General features: G+C 42.7%; 1 protein-coding gene and 1 long non-coding RNA gene across 33 annotated transcripts in view; both read right to left on the bottom strand.

Moving 5' to 3' along the window:
• Positions 1-7,244: 7,244 nt before the first annotated feature.
• Positions 7,245-12,135, bottom strand: LOC140001872 (uncharacterized). Its single transcript, XR_011807525.1, has 4 exons — positions 11,650-12,135; positions 8,573-8,651; positions 7,596-7,676; positions 7,245-7,334 (listed from the first exon to the last, which is right to left on the bottom strand). It is a non-coding gene; the product is annotated as an uncharacterized lncRNA (long non-coding RNA).
• A 1,537-nt stretch (positions 12,136-13,672) lies between these two features.
• The window catches only part of DTNA (dystrobrevin alpha), a 218,689-nt gene continuing 214,084 nt past the window's right edge, over positions 13,673-18,277 (bottom strand). For all 32 annotated transcript variants that reach the window (XM_072034666.1, XM_072034652.1, XM_072034662.1 and 29 more), the window contains one exon: positions 13,673-17,195. In XM_072034666.1, the coding sequence (XP_071890767.1) occupies positions 17,040-17,195 (156 nt within the window). In that variant the 3' untranslated portion in view covers positions 13,673-17,039. The remainder of the gene's footprint in view (positions 17,196-18,277) is intronic.

Here is an 18,277-nt window from a genome sequence, read left to right as displayed (position 1 = left end):
ACAAAAGCACAGACTTGCATTAATCCAACACCTGGCAGAACACAGATAATGAAATCTGGATGGATTCTGTCATCTCCATGCTGTTGAGGTGACAGATGCTTGCTGTTTCGTGTTTCATATGTCTATAGGTCTTGAGCTAACCTTTGTGGAAGCCAGTGGGGGACCTTCCTTCATCTTCAGTCATCCATGAACCAGGCTTGGAGAGACACTGGGGCTGATGTTACCTTGTAGCATCTCACTCTCTGAAACACGTGGCAGGTTGTAATTGCTTCTTGCTGAAACAGTGATGGCTGAAAGCATGCCAGTGTATTAATACACTATATTATTTACAGCCTTGCACGCTGGGCCAAGGCAAACACTCAGTAACTGCGTCACCTCAGCTTGAACTTTTGTCTCTTGCCTTGAAACTTCATTTTCTGTTCTCACAGTACCTGCCACCACTGCTGTGTTTATTCAGTTTGCTGTGTGCCTCGGATTAACCTACAGTTCTGTTTTTTCACAGTCAAGACAGTCTCATTGACAAATGTGAGCTTCCACACCCAGCATTGCTCATTCTCAAAAGAATGACTAGAAGAGAGCTCAGAGGCCAAAAGAAGCAAGGCCAGGCCTATTTTATGATTTGCTTTTATTCAAAGAATTGATTCTTTTCCACTTGAAAAACTATTGTCTGAGAATTTTGCATGAGCTAAAAATAAAAGTAGCAGAACCACCCCCAGTTTCTAAAGAAAAGATGCTCGAGGTAAGCAGACTTCCCTAGCACAAAGCCATACCCACAGTGCAGTGATATGCTCAGCTTTGCCACCACCAGTGGGATGCAGATGGCAACTGGGGACAGTCTGGCTTTCTCAACAAAATCCCCCACATCCACGTTGTGCTTGCGTCACAGTTCCCATTCCATCTTGGATTCCCACTGTAAAAGATGTCTTTGCAAGTATGCCGCTGGGGATTTATTTAAAAATAGCCCCCCAGGGTGCCCTCTAGTTAGCAGCAGGAACTGTAGGACAAGCTGGCAAGCCACCCACCTAGTAGAAGTTGGTAGCAAAAGTCACTCAGCAGAGCCACGTTTTTTCCCAGGATGTTTGTCAAGGGTTTTCCTGAGCGATCTGCTTTCACACACACTTGTTCCTTCTGCCTTCACTCTGGTACATAACTGGGGGAGAAAAGTTAAATTTTTACCTTCAAAGATTTTTCTCTCCTTACCTCTCTCCATTACCACTGTCTGTTTGTCACCAAGTAGAAGAAACACCCCTTTGTAGTGTATGACACAGATATATTTTTCCTTTCTATATATACTCTGATGTAGTACATGAAAAGAGAAGCGTTCCAAAAGCATCACACTATTAAAAATATACAGAAAAGAAAATTACATTAACAAGATCTTTCAAAAGAAGATATAATCTGTCTGTCAATGTCATGTGCCAAAATTTCCATCTTTTTACCAAAAACTTTACACCTCCTACGAGCTCAGGATGGTACCAGACCCAGAAATGAGCAAGGAAGCCATCCTCTCCACCACAGAAGACTTTGATCTGTACATCATAGACAACAGTCAGGGCTGCATATCAAGGTCTGAAATAATAATCTGAACAAAAAATGGAATGGGTAAAAGTAAAAAATTGGCATTTGGTGAGACAATATCTTCACTTAAAATCAGGCCGCTTTTTTCCTTAAACTGCATGTCTAGAATTAGTGAAAGTTTTTCACCCACCTTCTTTACCTGTGAAATAGGTTTTGTTCAGATATAACACCCCTTAAAAATTACTCTGTGCTTTCATATAAGGACATCAGCCTTTCCAGAGCCAGCCTCTTTTACCAGGAATATGAACTAGTAATGAAACAACAACAATAAAATAGAAAAATGAAAATCATTCTTAGTTTATTAATTGTGTTTTGTTGCATCATTTGAACTGAAAGCTATCACTGTTCAGTAAAAGTGACCTCGAAACCAAAAGGGAAGAGTAGCTCACAGGTCTTTTAAACCCACTTCTTACAAAAGGCAGGCTGGGGAGGCCAGGATAAGCTCTCTTTAAAGAAAAAAAAATAAATCACTCTTGCCAAACTTTATTCTCACTGCCTTTTGTTTCTGTTGGAACAGGTCTGGAAAGTGAATGGCTGCCCAGCAGTAAGGAAAAGCTTTGCTGTGTTTCCTCCTGCTGCTTGTTGGAAATCCCATTTGCATGGTTCAGACTAGAACTGGGGGAGGGGAAGGATGGTTTCCTTTGCTAATTTTCCTCCCTAGGGTGGGTAATGATTTCTCAGCGCTAATACGTCCTGACAGATGCAGTCATACTAGTGCCCACACTCTGCATCTTTGCTGGCCGATCGGGGTCATGGTTTGGAAAGCTGATCTCTTAATCATTTTATCTGACGGATGTCTCCTACTGTAAATCGGCAGTTGTTTGAGGAACCGGTATCGACCTCTTCTGGTTCCATTCATGCAGGAGACAGGCTTTCAGTGAGCTTCATTCAGCCACAGACCAGGGCATATGAGACAGCATAGCTGTTTAAGAATTAACTTATATGTCCATAAAATTACATCTGATGTTTTTGGCAGGTTGGTAATTGACAGACACCAAAGCTCGGCACGGCACAAGCACCACATTGTATTGCACATCACTCCTCTGCAGGACTTTTCTAGTCAGTAGCTAGAAAAAAAGTACTTTTTGTCCTATTCCATCCCGCGTTTCATTTTAGTTTGATAACTGGCCTTCCAAAGCAGAATATGTTCACTGACCAAAAGACTCAAAGCAGAAGAAGAGGAAAGACCAGAACTTAAAAGATGGTTTTCTTCATGTTTATCTCCTTGTCAGTACTGCTTTATTACAGGAGACTTTTCCTGAAGTAAGTTTGCACAAGGTGAGATACTCACGGCCTTAAAATTAATTTGCCTGGTAGGTAGCAGAGCCATGATATGACTGGTGTGGTGTGGTGGTGGTGTGGTGTAGCTCCTTTGCTCTCTGGATGCTGGCACAGGACAGGGCCAGGAGCCAAAGCTCCTATTCAGGAGATCTGAAGGCAGAAGTGCCCTGGGGGAGGATGTGCAAGGGAGGTGCAGTCACTGCCTCTATTATCCGGCTGCAGCACAAGTAACAGCAGAAAGATCCATGGAGAAGGAGGAGTTAACAAGACGTGTGGATAAGGCTGGATTTTTATGATATATTAGCCCGAGCAGCTGCACAGTGTACAACGCTACTTGGCATCAGTGGACTTTTATAATAAAAATTAAAATAGTATCTAGTGTAGATAGGAACAGATAAGAGTTTAGATCTGAGCCATAGCACCAAGATTAATGAGGCAGTAGGAGCTCAAAGGCTCAGCCTGGCTGTCGGGTGTACTACTGGTCCATGGACATGTGAAAGTGATGGAAACTGCGACCGAGAACTCAGAGCCAGAAACACACCATTTACATTACTGAAGCAAATTAATACTAGAAAGTGTTTTTCCCTTACAAATAGGCCTCAAGAGATTGATCTAATTAATTAGCTTTTGGCTGTACAAACCCGACCCTTCTGCCTCCAAGTCACCACAGCAGAGATCTGACGGAGGGCAGAGGACAAAATAAATAGAGCTGTGCCAGGGGAGCAGGGCTGGGAGTACACAGCGAGCCTGGGATTTGGGCTGAGTGCATCCTCTGGGACTGGTAATGATGGGGTGCAGGTGGCGACCAGGCTCCCTGGGGAGTACTCGGGGGAATGAGACCTTAAACAAGTCAGAAGAGCAGCTGATACAGCAAGCTCTCCTTCAATAAAAGTCACCCTTTAAATCATACAAGTGGCCAAAAGCATTCCTCCTGTAGGTCTGCAAGAAACACAGAAATCTTTGCGTTGTGTAGATAGAATTGCAGGTTGGCTGAGAAAATGACTAAAATAGTCAAAAGTGAATGTCTGCCCTTTGTTACAACAGCTTTGCCAGTTATTAACAGCTTTGCCTGTTATTCCTCATTCTGGGGAGACAGGGTCTGATGTGACAAAATATTGGTCTGTGCAGGGTGACTGCATTATTCTTACTAAAAATACACTGGAAGCATGTCTCAAGTGGCTGTAGAGAGGACAGAAACATCAAGCGTTGGGCTGTTTGGCTAAATTCAATTTCATGTGAAGTCTGAAGGGGAAAAATGTGGCTTTTCTGCTCACCTTACCCACAGAGAGCCCCAGGTCTACAGCGGGGCTACTGCGTGCCGGGCTATGGGCATCATAAAACAGCAATATTCGACCCCACAGACAACTGAAAATCTCTTAATCTTTGTGTTAAAAGCAAGGACGAACGAACATCTTTTACTTAATTTTATGTATCCTGAAAGATTATTGACCAGCAAAGGGTCATGCAAAATGGGGCACGTACATTGTGGTGTCGTGATAATGTTTATTAATTTTGGCAACAGAGGAAAATCCACTCATACATATTGCTAAGCAATTTAAATATTTTTATGAGTACTACCGAAATCAATTATTTTTAGTAGAGATTTCACCATTTTTGTCTCATTGTTTGACTAAGCATAGGTGAGAGCAGTATGATCTACATTTCTTGGAGCTCTTACTCCACTAATGAACTAGAAATTTCCTTAATATTGCCTTCCCATCCTATTAATCAAGCTTTGCTTGTTGTTACTAATTACAAAAAGCTTCTTTATTACTTCCAGGAGCTACTGGGGGCACGGTCCCTAATTCATCAACAGGTTTTATGGCCATTTCTGCTAGGAAGCATCATGCAAGGATATAGCACAGGGGAAAGGACGAGGAATGTGTCAAAGGACTACGTGAACCGTGCAATGGGGTTTAGCTCTTGGGGCTATGAAGCATGCTGGCTTCTGGATACAAAGGCAGAGCCAGGAGGCATGTGGATAAACCGGGCACAAGGAGCGCAGGCATCGCTGACTGAACCAATTTCTGGAAGCCGCGAATTTGAATTCAAGGGAGATTGATTGGGGTTTCTTTCTGAGCTAAGAGGGGAGAAATGTCAGCACAGCAGATGTCTAACGGAGCTGGCCAGGGAGCTGCACTGTGATCTTTGGCTGAGCTTTGCACCGCGCAGCAGCAGCAGCACGTGGCCTCCTGTGCAGAGGAGCCACAGCAGCCAGGAGCCCACTGACTCACGCACCGCTTAGCCGGACTCGCTTACTCACCAGCTGCTGGCCACTGGGGTGGATAAAGTCACGTTAAAAGTCCTGATGGGTGCCGGAGCAAAATAGGCAGCTTTAGCAAGCGTGGAGTGACAGCTTAACCAGTGCTAACGCTGCTGTTAGCAGAGAGGAATAATGCTGTCAGCACGTTCCCTCTTGGCTGCTAACTTCTCCAGCACCGTCCGGCCCCCTGAAATCCCCACCTCACTCCAGCAGCACTGCGTCTGTGCACCCTGAAGAGCCCGACATTTGACCTGAATGGTCCCCTGGGAGTTACGAGATCTCCCCAACAACATTTCCCTGGATTATGGGGTCGTTTGTTCTCTGTAAGGCTGATGCAGCAGAGGAGGCATTAGAGCATGTCAGGACATGGGTTTAGCAGTCTGTGTGCACCTGCCCTGCTTTCTCACACCACTGCTGCAGCCAAACAACCCAAACTTAAAGCACTCAAAATGACCAAAACTCATGCATTCTCTCTGTGGTACTCTGCATTTTGTCCCTCTGCTTCAGTTTCTATCCTGTAGTTCTTATAAATAGGCACCAACAGAGAAGACCACACCTGACACCAACTCAGTCTCGTTAACTCTCTTTCTCCTTAAAGCCAAAATGAACCTGGGACACAAGAGGCATGTAGGTGGCCCTGCTGCCCCCCTCATGTGCACACACCCCTCTCCCCTTTTCCTGCCCAGTTCTGATGTCAGCAAAGTTCTGGACTGATTGCACTTACCCAAATGCAGTTTATTAATAAATAGAGAGCAAGTAACTATGAAGTTTCTAGTTTTAGAATGAGTTAATGCTGTGTTAACATTGCACATGTGTTCCTGTGGATCTCTCCCTTCAGCTCTCACAATATTTCTCTGAAAAGGCAATTTTCTTTCTTACAACCATTTTTTTTCAGCTGCAAAAAAAAATAATCCATAAAGTAACTAAAAATCCACTTTTTTTTTTTTTTTTTTTTGAATGATAAAACTGTGTACAAAATTGGAAAAACAGAGTAAGTGTATGGGCATTTAAATGGATTTTAATGGTTACTTACCATGACAAATATTTTAAAGGGGTGTTATGGCTCTTTGTAATCATTTGGTTTGGTGCATTTTAAAAGTTCAAATGCAAGTACTTGAAAGAGAAAAAAACCTCTCATATATATATATATTTTTTCCTGTAACGTCATAACAGTGATGAAGCCAGACGGGTTTTCTTCTGCATGTGCAGGTGCTGGTTGGCTGGGAACTCCAGCTGCCATGTGCTAAGAAGTGCCGTGGTTTATAAACCTACACAGAGGCACCCTACTAAATGTTAATTCATCACTGCGTTAGAACAGGCATTTAAGACAAGAGATCAGTGAACAAAGGGCTTTTTCACATTTGCACCTATGCTCTTTTGTACCAGTTTCGTGCTGTAAGTGACTCCAAGCTTGGACAAGTTTATATTCTCATGGCTGCAGCCAGCTGCAAAAATTTGTAGGCTTTCTAAAGCTCCTCTCCTTCCTAATTGCTTAATCTTGATGCTCTTGTGAAGCTGTAATTTTTCCAACTTGCCAGACACCAGCATTTTCAAGGCTAGACAAGAGGTAAACGTCTCACGCAGAAAACAAAGACACTCTTGAAGGAGAAAAACTTCAAAGCCATCAAAGCCAAGGCCTTCGCTGCACCACATAAATATCAAAAAGCATGGGGTAAAACAATTCATCTTTTCTTTTTTGGCGGTCACAGTTCATGTTTTGTGAGCCTCACTGAACCTCAGCGTTCAGCTAAATGCCACCTCTCTGGGAAGGACTTGTCCCACATCGGGGTAATTCCCTCCTCCCCTTCACAAGCCAGGTGGTGGGATGGGAAGAAGAGGGTCTCTCTCAGACCCTTGGGTAATGATCTGAAGCCCTGAAGTGTTAGTCCTGATTATAACCATTGGCACAGCACAGCACTGCAGGACAGGGAAGGCCACAGAGCCTGCTGGGGGTGGAAAATCGTGACTCAGTGCCAAGTTTCCCAAAGCCAGGGAGGAGACCGTCCTCCCACAGAGCTCATCGGGGTGCACTTCAGACAGGTATTTCACCTCAAGTCCAAGACATGAGCATGCAGTGCCTCCTGGTCCCCCAGGGGTGAGGAGACTGCTCCTACCCCACCACTGTCCCACCGGGGAGAAGAGCAGGACAAAATGCAGAACATGTGCATTGACCAGGGCCTGGAGGAGGACACAGTGCAGCTGGGATGGATCACTGCTTGGACATTGGTAAAAAAAAAAACAACTTATTAGATGAGGAGCACAAATGAGGAGAGGAAATACAGCAATGGCAGCAAGAAGGATGCTTGTTGGCCATAAATTAAAAGCCAGCAGCAGGGGTTTAGATATAACTATGGCCAAGGACAATGTTTTAACCATCCCTTAGTCATGAATTAACTGTTTACCCATAAAAACTCAGGGAAACACTTCAAAATAGTTCCAAAATGATTTTTATTTTTTTCCTGGTTTCACTCACCACTGCTCTTTAGTTTCCCTGTAGGAACGCAGGGCAAATCAAGGCACCAAGGTTTCATACCAGGTCATACAGTAGCTGGGACTGTGGGGTGGAATGAGACGATGGCTGAAAATCATGCAGCATGCCGGGGACTTGGCTCACATCGCACTAGGATTATTGTCTCTACACGCAGTGAAAAGGGCTGTTCAAAATCTGAAGCCTAATGCCATGCCAAAAGTCTGTGCTCGTCGGGTATTTTGTTTGTCATGAAAAATGTGACACCACTCTCCCGTTCTTTCTATTAATTCCTATGGGAAAACCCTTATCTGCAACAAGCAAACCCCAGCCTTTTCAGTTTATTGCATATTTACTTTTCTCAAATTCTTCTAGTTTTACAACTTCACTACTTAATTTCTGCTTTACTGGTAGAAAAAGCCAGCAGACAGCTGTCAGTGGGAACACTGCGTGCTTTTTTAACAGGCAGATGTGCCAGTGACTACTGTTAAGAAATGCATGTTCATGTCTCTGCATTTTCTGTTGTCATTTGAATGGTGTTTTTTGTTTGTTCGTTTGTTTGTTTTTCCATGCACTCCCTCTAACTTAGATGGTTTGTATTTTTTTAAAACAACTCATGTTTTCTACCATTTCACATCTGTGGGATGTTAATTTGTAAATTCTTTAGAAATGAAAGGAAAAGTTGAAACTGTCTCCATATTCTACCACTTAACAAATTATTAAAATGGCCTTTATCCATGTTTCCAAAAATTTGAGCTTTGTTTTTCAGATCAGTGGATGATGTATCAGTGTTGTCCGTAGGTTCGTGCCAGTGTTCTTCTATGAGGACTGGATTTATATTGATTAATTGTTCAAAGTGTTACTGTGCTACAGATAAACAAGTATAAATAATGTTAACAGCATATAAGTAATGTTAATTTCAACTAGGATAGACAGTTTAACCCCTGTAGATAGACACAACAATTAATATAAAGAAGACTTACATCTTCAATATGTCCTTGCCTTGGTTTCCAAAACACTTGCTTACCCTTCTTTGGCTTGAAGGTATATCTGTTCTTGCAGCTGTGAAAGATTTGCAAGCAAATAAAGTCACAACCATGAGAGAGATTACCTCTTGCATGATATATTGCACCACCCCTATTTAGCAACAGATCTTCACGGGTTTCAGGTTTTATGAGATTTTAGACCTTACCTGACTGTGTGACTTCAGGCAGCTAATATAAAGTGAACAGCATCAGAGGGAGAGAGGTATCTTTAATTTTCAGTGTGATTTCATTTATGAACAGTGCCAACTTTCTGTTGAAAACACGTGCTTCCAGAGCAAAAATCTTGCAGCTTTATGGGGGAAAGAAATCACACTTACAATCGATGTTGGATTTTAAAGAATACTTTACATTTCTTTTAGGACTGCATTGTATGAGAAATCTTCAAAAACCTGTCTACTCTACTGAAAATACCTCCTATACCTGCATTATTTATGATAATGTAACCAGAAACAGAACATGTTTATAATAAGGTGGAGTCCCTTTAATAAAATGAAAGGATTGTGTTCTCCAGCACTGCTCATGTTAATAATTTCCAAATGGAATTTGCATAACAATCTTTCTTTTCAAACTGCTGGTCCAACAAACCGAGCTGCAACACTTCTGTTTAAGCTTTGTTCTGCAAGTATTCTGGGATGGTAATTTAGTTGTCAGTTTTGGGGCTCCATGAGCATAATTACGTTTATGTAGCTAAAGACACGTCCACACGCTTCTGTGGTAAATTAGATGAAGGGAAGTGCTGGATTTGGATGTATTTGACAAAATTCAGACCAGAAATTTTAGAGTAACTAAAATGTACTGTAGACATACAGTACATTGAAAATATTTTTCTCTGGAGTTACAGCTATGGTATCACTGAACGGTAATGAAATGCATCCATAGGCCATAGGGAATGAATATTTTCATTGCTACTGTGCCCTTCAAGAAAAGTCCTTTCTTGATCAGAAATGCTGCACTATTGCTGCTTCAGTCAAATGAGGCTATGGGGCAAGCACATATGGCTGATATTCTAGATAGCTACTGTCTATTTGGATCTTAACATTAAATTGGCCCGAAGCCCATAAGTTATGCCTCCTGACACATTGTGTTAACAGGTGAACATCCTTCTTCTTTTTATATTTCCCTCATGTTTTTTCCTTCTTAGCCTGGAGCATCCCACCTCCAGAAGAGGAGAGACATCTGCCTGTGTTTGCTGTGGTTGGGCTCTGACATCCTCTGCAGCAGCTGCTTGCTCCGAAGATATAAAACCAAAGGCAGGGGTTTTGGAGGCTGCTGTGCAGTAAAATCAGAACCTTCACCCCAGGGAATGGCAATTCCTGAGGTGCAAAGTGGTACTGCCCTGGCAGGGTATGGCCAGCCGTGTTCTGGGAGGCTGGTGTGAGGGCATGTGCTGCACAGCTCTCTGCTGCCTGGGGAAGGACGGCTCATGCGCCTTCTTCCCTTGCAGTGGGAATGAGAGCAACCCGACTCATCCAGACTGGGTAGGAGAGCCGCTTGCTCTCTGACTCATCCCGTGCAGCCTGGGATTTCTCATTCAACATGGCAAGAACAAACCCATCAGTGTACGTGTGCCAGCGATCATGCAGAGCTAGGCATACAAAACTGGTTGAAGCAAGCAAGGGAAATGCTCCTGCAGGGTATCGACATTCCTGTGTCATCACTAGACCATGAATGTCCAAATCAGCACAACAAAGTAAATGTATCAAAGCAAAGCTGAGTCCTCTTCTCTTTAAAGAATTTGCTTATTTCTACAGTTTATAAGTCCTAGAAACAAGCCTTTGAATTTTAAATACGGATACCTAGGCAACAGCGGATGACAAAGACACTCAACAAAATCCAAGCCTTGCCTTTCCCAGATTTTTTTAATGTGTTGGCTTTAAGTTATGTTGGCCAAATTCTATATTCAGAGGTGAGAGAATAAATATTGTTATTTTTTCTGATTTGACCGGAAAGATTTTATCTCAGAGCCCAGACGACTGAAATGGATTGATTTTATAATCCATATTATGGCAAGAGAGGGAAAATGCTGAGGGCTAGCAGGATTTTGAGGAAGCTGTGGGACCTCTGCTCTGTGTCTGCTGTGGGACCTCTGCTCTGTGTCTGCCTCTCTTTTCCAGCTTTGCTCCCTTTAGGTTAAGAGGTGGATCCCCACGTGAACCTGAACATAAGATGGTTTGACTTTTTTGCCCCCAGTCCTGCAGGCACTATCAGCCATGGTAACCCCAACATGAAGCCAAAACAAGTTAATTTTTGCATTATCAGTTTGCCAGGCAAACAACCATTGCTAGAACTGTGCAGACTTTGTATAGCCTTTACAAAACAGCTTTTAATTGGTGAACAGATGCTTTTCTGAGTGCACGTCTCACAATCAAGGCCTCAGAATATTGTTCCCCATCCTTCTTCTTGCATTTGTATATGAACTCAGTTAACTTGTGAAAGCTTAGATCCAAAACATAGCATAAAATATGCTTCTGCTGCAGTGTCCTCTGATAAGCATGCAGTGAGGGGAGTCCCCTGGAGTACTAATTACTGCCTGCACCCACTCTGGGATCAGCCTGCACCGAAACAAGCAGTTCGCTGGGGGGCTTCATGCTCAGGGGGGCTTGGGACAAATGCATTGAGGGGGAGAGCACATTTGTGGTATCAAATGTAAAAACAACTCAGGGAGTGGGTAATGACACCCACACATACTACTTTTCTACTCTGTAGTAGTGCAATAAGGTATTATTTTTCATGTCCAAGCAGAATTGAGGTCTTTCAGGCCCTAGGTATGGAGCCCACTGAGCAAAGCAGCAGCCCGAGGAGGCCTCGTTGGGCAGCGATTTTCCTGGGCTGACACAGCACTTGTCTCAAGTGGAGGCCTGGCAGAGCACGGGCAGAAGGCTGGGAAATGTGGGTATACAAACTCACATCCCCAAGCCGGAAACCATGTGTGATATTTTCAGAAGGGGATGTACCAAGACGGCCCGAAGCTGAAGCAAACAGCGATAAGAAAACCACACAAAACACATACTCACAGGAGGCCACTCTCCTCACAGACTAGGCAGGCTGCACGCAGGGTTGGGCTATTGCAGGCAGGGAAGCAGGAGCATTAATGGGAGGCCTTTGTGGCTGGCAATTAGTATAATGAGCAGCAGGCCTAGCACATCTGCCATCTGCCCACTGCTAAGTGTCTTGTAAAAAAAAGTAAGTCACGAGGAAACTAATTTGCTGGTGGTAAATTGTGTTGTATGAAAACAGCAAACCACACTCCGTAAGGCCACGTGCCAATGACAAAATACGCTGTGGCCTCCTCCAGTTCCTTCCAAGGCACACAACAACAACAACTACTTTTTCATATTTCCCATCCTTTTAGTCTTCAGCAGTAGTCACCTTATCTCAAAGCCTGCATGACGTGTCTTGCAGGGCTCCTCTGCCAGTTTCCCTGGTGCACTTTCTGCCTGCCAACATGCCCATCTGGGAGCCCCATCCAGCTCCTTTCCCCACTCCTGTCCCTCCCTCAGGCAGGCCAGCAACCCTGCCTTGTGTTCATTCCCTTCCCATAACCAAATTAATGACATCCTCCCACTCCTTCCTCATTAATGAAATTGTCCTCAACAACCAGCTCCATCTCTTCAAATTGGTTGGAGATGTAAGATTTCTCTTCCCCCACCCACTGAACCTGTCTTGGCGATAGGCTCAGCCTCATAGTCCTTGTAATGTTATCTTACAGAATATCAAAGTTTTCACCTGGCTTGCAACTCAACTGCTGAGCAACAGGCAGTTCAAACACACACTGTGGAAAAGTGGCCACAGATCCATGTGCTGCTGAATGAACCTCCCAGATGGTCTCAGGGAATTGCAGATGCTTTCAGTCACCCAGCTCAGAAATGATGCAGCCAAGGTGCCACCTTCCCAGATCTAGACGACTTATTTATATATTATTTTCTACTCTGTTAATTTCTTTTTGCAAATGAAACCACTGTATTCCTTCCTGTATGTGTCTATTTTCCTCATAGGGAACAGAAGTTAGCTAGAGTAACTGAGAGGTAAAGAGGAAAACAGCCTACGCCTATAAATCATTTTCCATTTGTTCCTTTGTTCCCCAAAGGCCATAGTCTGACTGTGGGTTAGGAAGAAATACAGCAATTTGGGATTATGCATGGATAAAACAGAGTTATCCTCATGAGCTGATGATATGTCATCATATATTACAATCCTGTGGCTGTGAATTTGGATTGGGATTTTGGAGGCAAAGTTCAGAGTATATGGCAAATAATTTACAGTGTAAAATGATCGCCTTTATTGAAGAATGTCACCACGTAGACAGGGGAATTAGGGCAAATAAACCTTGGTGATTTATAGGTTACCACAGCAGGAAGCTTGGAAGGAGGAGTGAGTGTACTGGGTTTTATCTGCTTCCCAGATACTGGGATATTTCGCTGCATGGTATGATTTACAGGATTATTTTTAATGTGCTGTTGCTGCTTTCCTTCTAAGTGACCCCACCCTGGTGTAATTAACTGGATGGTTAGCAACGTTGTCTGTACACAAGGATGTCTTGGCTGTGCTGAGCTGCCAGGGGCATGCTTTGTGGTGGCTGGCTGTAATGCATCCACTGGCAAGGGCTGCTGCCATCGCAGGAGAGCAGCACACCTTCAATAAACCATCTCATGGGGAACCACCGGCACTGCAGGCACAAAAAGCACAGCTGGGATTGCCTCCCTGCTGCCTTTGCCATGCCTGGTGTACTTCACCACAACACAAACTTGTTGCTTTAGGTAAGAGCTCTTCATCTTGCTTTGCAACTCTCTGCTCTTTTAAGAAAGAAGAAACTGCCCAGGCTGCTAGAAAGCAGGGGCTGATCAGTGCTATGCTTAAAGTGCTGGGGAAAGTGGTGGAAGCAGTTCTCTTGTGCAGAGGTGGAGAAGAAAACATGGCAAAGCAAAGGCTGCTTGCTGCACCGCAGGGAAACTTTTTGTTTTCCTAGAGAAACAAACTGTCCTTGGGCTCCATGGATTTACGAAACCAAAATAAGCCACAGACATGATGCTCCATAAATTACTTTTAAAAATCTTTTTAATGAAGAAATAATTCCATTCCAAAATATAGACACACAATTAAATAGTTTAATCACTTCAAAATATAACATGTCCCCAGTAGGTTCCAACACACACACACAAAACAATACTTAACAGCAATACAAAAAACCCATACAATAGCAGTTCTGTTACAATACCAATGAATATTGTGACATCTTTAGTGTCTCTGTATCTGTCTCAAGTGGTGTCAAGTACAGTAGTTTTAAAAATGTCTTATAGTTAGTAGCCTCAAGATGTAACTCTTCATACATTATTTTTTTTTTTTTGGTTCAAAGGTAAAAATGCCCTTTGCCTTCAGGACACAGTGGAGTGCTCGTTGTTCACAGCTCCGTCTGCTGAATTGAACCAATGTGATTACAGCAACCTGGGGTTGCAATATTTACAAAGTCTATCTACAGTAATTGCCAAGAACCAATAAAGATGGGAGAAGATGACTGAAAGTAAATGCAGACACACGTGATAAATTATGATGCAACAATTTGGCTCATGCATATAAGAAAATACATATTATATCACAACAAAGGCCACACACCTTTTTATGCAGTTTAGTTAACATTACTACTTACAGACAACCCATTCTCCACCTTTGCTTTGGACATTCGAGGACCATATACATCTTCACATCCCTGTCTCCTGAATCCAAACCACTGGTTTCCCTCCAGTGACAGTAAAACCACCCAGAGATTTGACTGCTGTGGTGGGCCATTGGTAGTTAAGAAAAGGCCCATGCCAAGGACCTCTTCTGTAACTCTGTTTGTTTTAATGACCGCAAACCACAATCAAAATAATATTCAACAAGCAGACAAAGACCAGCTGGGCGAAAATGTAGCCAGCTTGACAGTTGGAAAATGCTTAAAATAGATATTTGGAGAGCCGAATAAGAGGTGCTTCATCTCAGAGCTCCAGGGCACGAGGGACCTACAGCCCTGCTGGGGACCACCTTGCTGAGAGAAAGGCGCTTGATGCATCGACTTTCTTCATTACCCCTAATCCGGAAGCCCTTGCAATGGATTTATTCTATTGCATCTATTTTAAGCGTAGTGATAATGGTCACACAGACATGAGTGTGATGGGAGGGAGCTATTACTCTGGGTACAGTTAAACATGACATGGGTTGAATTAGTCAGCCATTGCACATAGCTGCGTTCTAGCTTGTTTTATCACTGTTCAGGAAATGCTTGACTGGAATCCTGAGCTGACAGCAACATCTCCAGCTTCATTGGATTAGCTTTAAATGTGGAGTGCTAGGCACTAGTGGAGGCTCACCCATTCCTGAGAGGAGGTTAGAGGAGGGGGCATCAGAGGATATGGTGCCTGCCTTGCCAGGTCGGCGCATATCCCAGGAGCAAAGACCAGTGACTGCAGAAATGAAAAGCTTACATGAAGATGTCTGGATGCCTTAGTATCCATTTGGATGTCTGAGACCAAGCCCAGATATGCAAGGAGATGTGGACAAGAGTTCTGCATAAGCAATAATACGATATGAAAGTGAAAAATGGCAGCAGCTCTTTCATACAGATACTCATACCCTAACACATAGTGCCCAGGGAAACAGCCACGAGCCTGGGGAGTGCGTGCAAGCAACAAGTGAACTTACTGGGCTGAGCTACACAGCAATCTCACATAAATACAGCAGCACACATCCACATAATCATGAAAGAGAGGACAGACAAACCATGTTAACCTGCTTCAGATCGGTATCTGATCACTTGCTGTAGGCAAACTGTGCTGGTGTGAAATATCTGTATGAAACGTTACTGTTTTCGGGGCTGCTAGGCAATGTCACTTCAGGTCAGCCAGGTACTGGAAGCAGCGATGTTGCATTAGTGCAGTACAATGATGTTAGCCCAGAGGCTGTCCCAAGCTAACACGCTGAGCTTCTCTGCTGGGCTATATGGCCAGCACGTAGTGTTGCACTGATGTTCCTGCCCTGCTTCGGGTCTGGCTGGTCCTGGACTGGCTCCAAGTTCTCCGTGTGGGCTATTATTGGCTATGTATTATGCCATACATGCATAATTTTTATTTCCAAGCAATACACTGCATGGGGGATATTCCAGCTATTTTGTGTCTGTCCCTACTCAGAACTACCCATAGGCTTGTAGTAACAGCTGAGCAAACACGTTTTAGCTAGCAGTTTCACTTCCTAATCCCAAATCGCCAGATAGGTCCCCTTTCTCCTGAAATGCCTTTATTCTTGAGAGCTAGGAAAATGGACAAAACTCCAATCCTGTAACCGTATGCCCGTCCTTTCAAAAAAATCCTCTGCTTTTCTTGTGCTTTTCACTGATAGCTAATTCTCCATCCAGCTCTGAAAGAGTCTCACTACACATTTCCAAGAGTGCATGCAGAACATCTGGTGGCTGGCTAAGGCAATACACATTCGGAAATAAAAAGAAAACAGTTGCAAGCGCACTTTAAGCCTGTACATTTAAAGCTGAAGGCCTCAAAAATAACGTCATGGAGTGGGTGAGTTGGAGGGGCAGAGAAATGGAAAGAGACGATTTGTTGAACACATGCTTACTAAAGCTAAAACATCAATGAAACGATACCATGGAAGATTATACATAACATCAGTCAGTTCAGGGATCTTATGGCACCTGTGGTTTATAAACAGCTTTAGCAACGAGTATTTCAAAACATAGTTCACAGTTTTAAGAAGATCTGTGCTGATTTAAAAACTAGATTCTATATCATTTGAATGTCACCTTTTGTATATGATAGCTATTTGGAAAAAAAATATTTACACTAACTTCTATGGCTGATTTGTTAGATTATTTTGAAAGAAACATTCCTAAGTTACACATTAGCCCTAGATTAGAGATTTTTTAGTTATTATTAATAATTATATTATTATTTTAGTACATTTTGTATAAGTCAATTTAAAGACTTGCAAACAAATTGCAAATATAATCTGGTACTTAAATTTTTGGGCTACTAGATATATACACTCAGGAGTATAATCATTCAGTGTTAAATGCATAATTGCAGCTTTTTATTTCTTCCGTGGAAAAAATGTACAGTGTATAGTAAACTGATCTACTAAAATCTCAAAGTATTCAGAAATCAAATTTCTATCTATAAACAGTATTGTCATTGTAAACTGAACAGGTTCAATATCATGTGCAAAGGGTTTATGTGAGTTATTAATACTGCCATCCTTTGTAACAGCAGTACGTACTTCAGTCTGTATTCTTCACTGGTAATGAGCCATGTTACAGAAGATGTAGCTAATATAAGTTAGCTTTAAACAAAAGTCTTTTTGTCAAAACACACATCTACAAACTACAACTCTTAGAACAAAAGTACTGTGCTACAGTCCTCAGAACTTAGTTATGTGAATTTTTTGTCAAGAGACGCTGCACCTCTTGGTTCCACTCTTCTGTGAAGTTTGCAGCTAAGCTTTCCTCATCGTCTGTCCGAAAGCAGCTCTCCTCATCATCAGTTCTTACATAGCTCTCGTTGTCTGTCTGACTGCAGCTTGCCTGTTGAGAAATGTTTTGGGAAACTTTTATTTATAAAGTGCCAGTTGAAGATGCTGCATGTGTGTGCACATACCCACACAGGCACACCCACGAGCATAGCAAGAGCATGATGCTTTACAGAGAGAAAAAAAGAAGGACCTGGCCAATTCCTGTGCCTGTACCTGAAAAAAGAAATTCCCCCCAAAGTGAAAAACCCTTTCTACATAGATGAGCCATAGGTAGCTGAGCTATAAACAAAAACTTACAGGGCACTTGCTAAGGAGAAAACTTCTTACCATGGTGTTCTTACCAGACTGTTTTCTGCTCTTCATGTAAGACACTGGAATAACTGGCTCTGCATTAGCACAGATTTGCAGGTTTTTCCATTTTTCTTCCATTTTATGCTTGCAGGTTGCTGTCTAAATAGATCATTGGTAGCCAAACCATGGATTATTGCCCTTGTGCACAGCCACCCAGTTAACAGTCACTTGCCATCTCCTGTTGTGAGTTGCCCCTCACGTGAAAATGTCTTACCCTTCATTTACAGGCTTGGATATGTTTTGTTATGTCTATGAAGAAATGCAGTTACTTAAAAGGATGACTCAGAATGCTCATAAACAGCCTAGTTTGCTGGTGTACTTTTGTACTTTTTTTCTTTTTTTTTTTTTTTTTTTTTGTGTTTGTGTGTGTAGCTTGAAGAATTAATATCTTAATATTGGAGGCATCAAAGTTTTAGCTAGTAATGGAAAATGCTTAATAGATGACCTCTGCTCTCTCAGAACTCTGTCAGGACCTGTGAACTTTTTCTTTTGGTGTATTTATCCTAAAGGCACTGTTTTTTCATACTGTTTACAGCCTTTCAAAGATGAGGAGCCCATCCTTTTTCTTTTCAACTACCTCAGACAGAGATCTGATAGCAACAGCATGAAAGACCAAACCCTATCAACATGAATTCTTTCCTACTCATTTCATTTCTCATCTACAAGATGAGAGAGGAAATGCAAATGGCTTTAGCAAAAAAGAATTAAATGAAATCTGATGAATCAAGAAAGGTCAGGTAGATTATCTTGCTTCTTCTCCTTCCTGACACCATTTGATTGTAT

The sequence above is a fragment of the Anas platyrhynchos genome, chromosome 2, assembly GCF_047663525.1.
Source record: "Anas platyrhynchos isolate ZD024472 breed Pekin duck chromosome 2, IASCAAS_PekinDuck_T2T, whole genome shotgun sequence".
NCBI lineage: Eukaryota > Metazoa > Chordata > Aves > Anseriformes > Anatidae > Anas > Anas platyrhynchos.
This window is presented reverse-complemented; position numbering and strand designations above follow the sequence as displayed.